Source organism: Mus musculus, chromosome 13 (genome assembly GCF_000001635.26).
Source record: "Mus musculus strain C57BL/6J chromosome 13, GRCm38.p6 C57BL/6J".
Classification (NCBI taxonomy): domain Eukaryota; kingdom Metazoa; phylum Chordata; class Mammalia; order Rodentia; family Muridae; genus Mus; species Mus musculus.
The window spans coordinates 110,391,799-110,401,522 of NC_000079.6; the positions used below are offsets into that span (position 1 = coordinate 110,391,799).

The 9,724-nt window shown below is 46.1% G+C and overlaps 1 protein-coding gene across 1 annotated transcript; it reads left to right on the top strand.

Moving 5' to 3' along the window:
- The first annotated feature begins 3,245 nt into the window (after positions 1-3,245).
- Plk2 (polo like kinase 2) lies at positions 3,246-9,046 on the top strand. The gene is made up of 14 exons (NM_152804.2): positions 3,246-3,639; positions 4,217-4,324; positions 4,478-4,594; positions 4,793-4,922; positions 5,109-5,196; positions 5,673-5,768; positions 5,890-6,088; positions 6,176-6,323; positions 6,575-6,672; positions 6,881-7,010; positions 7,223-7,463; positions 7,582-7,711; positions 7,965-8,075; positions 8,235-9,046. Exons 1-14 carry the CDS (start codon positions 3,379-3,381, stop codon positions 8,424-8,426), a joined length of 2,049 nt encoding a protein of 682 aa, NP_690017.2. The 5' UTR covers positions 3,246-3,378; the 3' UTR covers positions 8,427-9,046.
- The last annotated feature ends 678 nt before the right edge of the window (positions 9,047-9,724 follow it).

The following is a 9,724-nucleotide window of genomic DNA, read 5'->3' on the forward strand; positions in this document are numbered from 1 at the left end:
ATTTAAAAAATCAAATCAAAACAAAACCAAAAAACATGGTTTGTACTCAACAGATTGCCAACTGCCGTTTTCAATGTCCTCTCCCAGACCACCAAACCAGCACTTGGAAGTCACTAGCATTTGTCCTAAACCTAAAGACGTCCCTGTGAACCTTGATTTTTCCTCTGAGTCCATTTCTCCTTCAGAATTCCAGGAGCGACATGTAGGATGGACTTAGGGAGAAAACCTGAAGGCAGCAGCATCTTTCTCATTACCTAGCAGATCTTCTGAGCTACTAAACATTACTCATCTCTAGATGAGACCTACCATTCTTTTCATTTTTCTGTCCCTTTGGTAAATTTGCCTAATTATCTTAGCAGCTCATTGTAAGGCCCAACAGCTGCAAAAGAAAGGTTATTCTTTCTTCCTTCTTGCTTAAAAGTTTATTTTGCTATTTTCGATCTCTTGGAAGATGATAGAAGTTAGCTTCTCATCAAAAGCCCCATTGGGATTCGGGCACTAAAGTCTCCATCCAGAGCGTAGATCTACAGAGAACTACTTTGAGATTTCTTACCATTGCAAAGTAGCTTTGTTGTTATGTGGACTGCAGTTTTGATTCTGTCCACGTGATGGCACTACCATAAAGAAAACCATTCTTTCCCAGTTGGCCGGGACTCAGCAATGGTATTTTATTAAATGCCTGTATCTTTTTGGTAGAACTGAATTTCACACGGGATGTTCAACAGTCTAGAAAATACAATCGTATCCCCAGAAAAATATGTAATGGTGTACGATATGAAATTGAAATTAAAAAAAAAATCTCTTAACTGTTCTTTCAGTCTTTTAACTGTAACATACACAATTAATTAGAGCAGAACTCTCTCTGGGAAAGTAAGGTGGTGTTCTCCAACCAGCTGGTCCGTCCAATGGCCTCACACTGGTCAGGGAGCAAAGGTCATGGCCAAGTTTATGAATAAAGCAGGGTGTGTGTGTGTGTGTGTGTGTGTGTGTGTGTGTGTAATTCTGCTTCTCCACATCCAGCCCCGCCTCCCTCTTATTCAAACCTGGGATACTCTTGGGTTAAAGTCTCCTGTCCTTTGTGAACAACATGCCCGGGCTTGCATTGAGATAAAGCAGGGAAAGGGAGAGTGTCTTGCTGTCTACCCTGCAGTGCTAAGGAAGCACCTTTGCCCAGTGTTGGAAGTAGCTGAGCTGAATGTCTTCTTAACTACTAAGACTGGACTTACCTATGCTTGATAGTGGCCTGGAGGAAAAACCATTTGCCCTTATTAATTTGGAATTCTGCATGTCACTCTTTCCCTGTTGGCAAGGACTGAGCACTGATATTTTATTAAAGGCCTGTATAATCTTTGGAACACAGAACTCCAATGTGAAGTGACCGCTTACGTACTGTGTTAACCGAGACAATAGGACGGGCATGGAGTTCGCAAAACTTCGTGGTTCTATGAAAAATGTATTGATAATAGCTATTTAAATCGTCTAGGACCCCGTTTCTTCACCTGTAAGATGGGAAAGATGTAGACTAGGCTATGTCCCTTCAAAACAGGTCCACAGGTAGCTAGACTATGTCACCCTCAATGTAACCGCTGAGTCGGGATAAGTTTGAATTGAATTAAAAGATAGGTAGACACAGAAAGCCTGAAAGTGGCACACCACTTTTTTGTAAGGAAAAAGAAAAAAAATCACATTTATTAAAAGAAGTCTCAAGTTCTAAGTCTCCAGAACCAGACAAAAAGAACGATTCTAAGTAACAAACTTATCAGTGAAAAACATAAACTCTTCCCTATTTACTCCCTTGTTCCCGACTGCCTTTTGTTTCCTGTCTTTTCCCACACTCTTGTTTTGGCTTCTGATAGCATTCAAACCTCAATTCTAAGCCACTTTGGAGGGTACTCTTTTTGTTGTGAATGGAGAAACTTGTGGTTCTGCAGTTTATCTGCCCAGCCCGAGGAACCACAGTGATAATTTGAAAGGGTAGAAGGAAAATGATTTTCCCTCCCCTAATATGGCAGACTTTTTCATTCAGGATTGTATTAAGATGATATAGACAGGGCCGGGCAGTAGTGGCGCACACCTTTAGTCCCAGCACTTGGGAGGCAGAGGCAGGCGGATTTCTGAGTTCAAGGCCAACCTGGTCTACAGAGTGAATTCCAGGACAGCCAGGGCTACACAGAGAAAAGAGAAACCCTGCCCCCCCCCCCAAAAAAAATGTATACAGCATTTCAAAATAGCTACCAGCGGTTAATACGGAACCATACGCGCTGGAACAAGGAAGAAGGAAAGTCTCTGAGATGGTACAACTGAACAGTAAAATCTGTAAAAACTGAACAGCCGCCTTTATTCTCCACTATACCCCACTGTGGGACCTTAGATTGACTCTGTGTACCAGGGCGGTGACATTGCTTAGTGACATTAGATCCACGCAATCTGAATCACCTAGTTGGAACAAAAAGTTATAGATGACTTCAATTGTAGAATTATAATTGGCAACAGAACACTTTTAGCGTTACTGTGGAAGCCAGCCCATATTGTTGCTAAGGAACCTCGGCCCACTTAGACCGTTAATCGTTTTTCTGAAAAAATCCACAGGATGGCGATCTTGCTTAGACTTGTTGCGTACCAAACCTTCTCCAGTCGTCAAGCCCTCGCTCCACTCCAAGGTTAAGAGCCTGGCCTCTGACAGGGGTCACTTATCAGGCGATGGGAAGAGGCTGCAGGGAGCTCAGATACTCCCACGCCACAGCAGGTCACCCGGATCTGCGACCCGGATTGTGCCTGGTTCCCTAGCTGCTCTGGCTCTGCCTGGTGCCCGGTTCCGCAAGGCCGGCCACTGAGCCTCCCGCCTGCGGTGGCGGCGGAGGTCCCCAAGCGCTCCGGGTCTCCGGGTGCCACCCCGCGGGGCTCGCTGGATGACAGGGTGTGGGGCTGCACACAGTCAGGAGGGCGGTGCCAACCCTGCGGCTCCCCCGGGCTGCTACCCCGCATCCCCGCTCCTCCAGGACCCAGACAGGGCGTCCGCCCTTGGGTTTCTGTTTCCCACGTCCAAAGTCAGGGCACGCGACGAACTGGGGGCACTTGGCGTACCGCCGCCTTCAGGCCAGGTCGAAGCCCACGACATCCAGGCGGCCACCCCGCACCTATCCACAGCGCGGACTCCGGGGCCGGTGGGTGGAGCGCTCGCCGTGACGTCACGAGGCCCCGCCCCAGCCAGCCGGCGCGTATTTAAAGCTTCGCTGCTCGCTCTTGCTCGCACAAGCGAAGCAGGACGTCAGACTAGAGAGTAGGGAGAGAGACTGGTGCTCGAGGGACAGGGCTAGCCCGGACGCTTGTCCGCGCCTCGGAGGTGGCAAGTAGGCAGTGTCGGGTGGCGAGGCAACGATGGAGCTCCTGCGGACTATCACCTACCAGCCGGCCGCCGGCACCAAGATGTGCGAGCAGGCTCTGGGCAAAGCTTGCGGCGGGGACTCAAAGAAGAAGCGACCGCAGCAGCCTTCTGAAGATGGGCAGCCCCAAGCCCAGGTGACCCCGGCGGCCCCGCACCACCATCACCACCATTCCCACTCGGGACCCGAGATCTCGCGGATTATAGTCGACCCCACGACGGGGAAGCGCTACTGCCGGGGCAAAGTGCTGGGCAAGGTGAGGAGCGGCGGACGTCAGGCTGCCGGGCGGGAGGGCGGGCTGCCCGGGCAAGCTGAGCGAGCAGGGACCCAGCGCCCGCACTTCTCGCTCCTTCAGCTGTCTGGTTCCCCGAACGATCGACGTGGGTTCCTCTCCTGCCCTCCTGGGCTTCTGTGCGCCGACAGCGCTGGGGTTCGGATTTGCATCCTTAGCCTGTTTTTCTCCCGAGTCTAAGAAGGAGGACTGAAGGCATTCTACCTTGGCCTTGGGCTCTCACTATCTGATCCCCAGGGAGCTAGCCTGTCAAATTTCTTCAGAGGGCATTTTCCTCCCTTTCCCCCTTCCACTCCCTTCTCCATAGAGTTCTTTGTAAAGGGGAAACGAGAAAACTGGACTGGTTTCTAGGAATGTGCTGCCCTTCCTGAAAAACCATTATACAAAGCAGATTGTACTGCTCTGCCCACCCTCTGTTCCTCAAATTTTGCTTCCCGTTCCCATTTACGTATTCATTTATTTTAAACGTTGGCCCTTCATTTTTTTTTTTTTTCCTTTTTTCTGTCCTGCTCAATTCCATCTCGGCTTTGTTTCCTCGCAGGGTGGATTTGCAAAGTGTTACGAAATGACAGATCTGACAAACAACAAAGTCTACGCTGCAAAAATTATTCCTCACAGCAGAGTAGCTAAACCTCATCAGAGGGAAAAGGTGGGTATGACTGTCGACTAAAGTATTTTCTTTGTGTGCAGGGATGGCCCTACCCTGTTAGAAAAAAAATGTCTTCTGCATGTGTAAGCACTGCCTTTCCAGACACGACGAGAGACTAATAAGCCTTCTCTTGCTTTTTTTATTTTTCCTTAGATCGACAAAGAAATCGAGCTTCACAGACTACTGCACCATAAGCATGTCGTGCAGTTTTACCACTACTTTGAAGACAAAGAAAACATTTACATTCTCTTGGAATACTGCAGTAGAAGGGTAAGTGTTGACTCCTGGGTCAGCGAGCTTGCCGACAGGAAGCCGGAGTGGTGTTTGGATTACATTTTATCAGCGGTTTTAGCCGTGACAGTTAATTAGTCTCCCACCATATGAGACTGCGTCGTCAGTCCAGCAAAGGGATGCCCGATCTAGGTAACTTTATTTGACAAATTCTCCTCTCTCCCCTTCTCTTCCTAGTCCATGGCTCACATCTTGAAAGCAAGAAAGGTGTTGACAGAGCCAGAAGTCCGATACTACCTCAGGCAGATTGTGTCAGGACTCAAGTATCTTCACGAACAAGAAATCTTGCACAGGGATCTCAAGCTAGGTAAGGCTTCTCCTGCAGCGACGGGGGTGGGGGTGGGGTGGGGGTGGGGGGGTGGGGGCTAGAGAGTGGGAGGTTTTCCAGTGTTGTGAATCTAGCTTTTTGAATGGGTGCCTTCACTGGAGGGTGCTGATCTCCAAGTGTGAACCTTTCCAAGGGAGTTCATGTTTCCTTTTGTTTATCTTCTAGGGAACTTTTTTATTAATGAAGCCATGGAGCTGAAGGTGGGAGACTTTGGTTTGGCAGCCAGACTGGAACCACTGGAACACAGAAGGAGGTGAGAGCCATGCTCTTCCTGGGGTTTGTGGAGACCAAATATGCCTCTATTATTAGTTAATAGAAAGTTAGTTCACACTACAATCTGCAAACCACAGCAGTGTTACTAAACGGAAACTTGTGTGCACTCTTGAGCGAGATAACTTACACCTCTAAATGGATTATTAAGGCAATCAATAAAATAAATGTTTAAATTTACTTGATATATACATACACACACATACACATGTACACACGCACACACAGGATCTGGTCTCATCTGGTTAAAAATACTTGGTCATATGGGCTGGGCAAATTGTACACACATTAAAAAATTACCAAAAGAAACTTGGTCAAATAAAAACACTAAAAAATAGTCAAGTAGAAAATGAGAAAAAAAAATTCAAGCTTTTATTTCCCATTGAGTCATCCCCAGAGAAGTAATTTTAATTGAAGTCATAGTTCCTAATGAGATCTTGCTATATTCTGTCTTCTCAGAACAATATGTGGAACCCCAAATTATCTCTCCCCCGAAGTCCTCAACAAACAAGGACACGGCTGTGAATCAGACATCTGGGCCTTAGGCTGTGTAATGTAAGTAAATGCACTAAAAAAAAAAAAAAAAAAAAAAAAAAAAGCCAAAGTTGACTCAGTCATGATGCTCAAAAAGAGTTCCTTCTTGACCATTTCTGAAGATGTGCTTCTGTGTACCCAGGTATACGATGCTGCTAGGAAGACCTCCATTCGAAACCACAAATCTGAAAGAAACGTACAGGTGCATAAGGGAAGCAAGGTATACCATGCCATCCTCATTGCTGGCCCCTGCTAAGCACTTGATAGCTAGCATGCTGTCCAAAAACCCAGAGGACCGCCCCAGTTTGGATGACATCATTCGGCATGACTTCTTCCTGCAGGTCAGTGCTCTTTGACCTTTCTGTAAAATTGAGTGTCATCGTCCTGGTTGCTGGAGAGGTTTCTGATGGTCTCTTCTGGTTCCACAGGGTTTCACTCCGGACAGACTCTCTTCCAGCTGTTGCCACACAGTTCCAGATTTCCACTTGTCAAGCCCAGCCAAGAATTTCTTTAAGAAAGCCGCAGCCGCTCTTTTTGGTGGCAAGAAGGACAAAGCAAGATATAACGACACACACAGTAAGTTTCCGTATCCAGGATTTCCCTTGAGTTTGATGACTGCATTGAGACTTTCCCTTTAGCGCAACTTCACCATCTTATTTGTATACTGCTGACACTAAGAGAATGGATTGATAGCTTTGGTTTACCTGAGCACTGAAGTGTGTGCTGCCTGCATAGCTGCAGCCCAAGCCAATGATGACATCGTGCTAACTCTTTTCCACACTTGTTGAGATAAATTAACATGCGCAATTCTTTCCCTCGATTTACAGATAAGGTGTCTAAGGAAGATGAAGACATTTACAAGCTTCGGCATGATTTGAAGAAAGTGTCGATAACCCAGCAGCCTAGCAAACACAGAGCAGATGAGGTAGGTCGGGGAAGCACACAAAGAAAAGGTCACGTCCATTCTCGGATAACTAGCATCTGTATGATTAGCAGGGCTGAAGCCATGCTTCCAGGCAGGCTACTTATAAGCTTTTCCAGCGATTATCATAATCTTATGTTAACCTGAAACTTCACATGTAAAGAGACCCAGCCCCTTGGCTCACTGTATGGTGCTTTTCTTCCCTTTCAAGGAGCCCCAGCCGCCTCCCACTACTGTTGCCAGATCTGGAACGTCCGCAGTGGAAAACAAACAGCAGATTGGGGATGCAATCCGGATGATAGTCAGGGGGACTCTCGGCAGCTGCAGCAGCAGCAGCGAATGTAAGTGCTCAAAACCGTATTTTAAATAGACTGTAAGATTAGTGCTGATTAACATAGGAATAAAATCCTAGCATCAGGGAAAAGGCACCAAGGGACCGTGATCTCTATTTCTCTGTCTTTCCCATACGTGGAGTGGAGGGGAAACAGCATTTCCTGATCACAGGGGTTTAATCGTAAACAATGTCGTCATTTCCGTCTCTGTGACTTTGCAGGCCTTGAAGACAGCACCATGGGAAGTGTGGCAGACACAGTGGCAAGAGTCCTTCGAGGATGTCTAGAAAACATGCCGGAAGCTGACTGTATCCCCAAAGAGCAGCTGAGCACGTCCTTTCAGTGGGTCACCAAGTGGGTCGACTACTCCAACAAATACGGCTTTGGGTACCAGCTCTCGGACCACACTGTTGGCGTCCTTTTCAACAACGGGGCTCACATGAGCCTCCTTCCGGACAAAAAGTACGTGTGTGCGTCTGAATGCCGCAGCCGGCCAGTTCTCCGCTGTTGCGCTAATGAAATCTTGGAAACAGTGATGAATTGCTGCTAACCTTTCTTTTCTCTCCTTCCTGATCTTTAGGACAGTTCACTATTATGCGGAACTTGGCCAATGCTCTGTTTTCCCAGCAACAGATGCCCCTGAACAATTTATTAGTCAAGTGACGGTGCTGAAATACTTTTCTCATTACATGGAGGAGAACCTCATGGATGTAAGTACCCCGTGTCTTTTAGAGCAGAGATACGTGAAGCAGTCTAGACCCCAGCAACATCTGCCTCCCTTTGAAGTCTTGTTTAGTTTAGCTTCTCAGGGCTTATCTTAGATGCAGTGCAGAGAGTCAGCATCTCTTTGAGATAGAGCCAGGAATCTTGAGGCCGTTCCGAGGCTTAAGTTTGAGAGGCACGGTGTAACGTCCACACAGTACAGTTTCAGAGGCATTGACCCTCTCTCCTGATTTCTTCCAGGGTGGTGATCTCCCGAGTGTTACTGACATTCGAAGACCTCGGCTCTACCTCCTGCAGTGGTTAAAGTCTGATAAAGCCTTAATGATGCTCTTCAATGACGGCACATTTCAGGTAACTGAGCCTGTTAGGGACCCACACGTCTAGGTTCGGAAATCTTTTTCTACCCAACTGCTTTACCTTTTTTTTTTTTTTTTTTTTTTTTTTTTGGCAGAACCTTGATTACTTCTTGCTTAGCAAGTTCTAATGTCTGTGTTTATTTTTTTCTTAAAGGTGAATTTCTACCACGATCATACAAAAATCATCATCTGTAACCAGAGTGAAGAATACCTTCTCACCTACATCAATGAGGACAGGATCTCTACAACTTTCAGACTGACGACTCTGCTGATGTCTGGCTGTTCGTTAGAATTGAAAAATCGAATGGAATATGCCCTGAACATGCTCTTACAGAGATGTAACTGAAAACATTATTATTATTATTATTATAATTATTTCGAGCGGACCTCATGGGACTCTTTTCCACTGTGAGATCAACAGGGAAGCCAGCGGAAAGATACAGAGCATGTTAGAGAAGTCGGACAGGTGGTGGTACGAATACAATTCCTCTGTGGCCTGCTGGACTGCTGGAACCAGACCAGCCTAAGGTGTAGAGTTGACTTTGGACAATCCTGAGTGTGGAGCCGAGTGCAGTTTTCCCTGAGATACCTGTCGTGAAAAGGTTTATGGGACAGTTTTTCAGAAAGATGCATTGACTCTGAAGTTCTCTCTGTTGAGAGCGTCTTCAGTTGGAAGACTTGGAACTGTGAATACACTTCCTGAAGGGGAGGGAGAAGGGAGGTTGCTCCCTTGCTGTTTAAAGGCTACAATCAGAGCAGCTTTTGGCTGCTTAACTGTGAACTATGGCCATACATTTTTTTTTTTTTTTGGTTATTTTTGAATACACTTGTGGTTGGAAAAGTGCATTCCTTGTTAATAAACTTTTTATTTATTACAGCCCCAAGAGCAGTATTTATTATCAAGATGTTCTCTTTTTTTATGTTGACCATTTCAAACTCTTGGCAATAAAGAGTATGACATAGAAACAGTGGTCTCCTGTCCTTGCTCGTACTCATCACGGCACCCATCGGAGCTTTTAAGCACGGGTTCCTGACACGTCAGTGTGACATCACACACAGCAACAAACTAGACACATCTTTACTATTCCTAGTGACACTTCTAGGGAATCAGTCTTTCATGTCGTCCTTACATTTATGGGCAGTCTTGAGGACCTAACTTGAGAAGTGTATAAAACTGTTGTCACTTTTTACGATCTTCCCCCTACATGATTGGACTCCTGCTGAATTCCAAATGACTTTGTTTCTAAACCAGCTCTTCAAGAATCATTTAACTTAGCCAAAAAGTAGAGTAGTCTCATGCAGACAGACCTGGCATTGCTAAGTGACTAGGTTCAGGAGGTTAACCTTAATATGGGCAAAACTATGGGTTGTGGTACATACATCACTGCGACGCGTTACTCAGCTTTAAGCTGCCTAAACACTTCTAGCGCCTCTGGCAATTAAGCTTCATACTATAATCGTAGGAAACCCTTTGCTAATAACTCACTGTTTTCCTTCTGGTGCACGGAGGTTGAAAAGTTCTGAATATGTGAACCAAATTATGACATGGGTTCATCTTTTAAATTACTAAGTTATTGACGAGGCACATCTGACAAGGTTTTTTTTCTTCTTCTTCTTTCAGTGAAAGCTGTAGAATTTGCACTA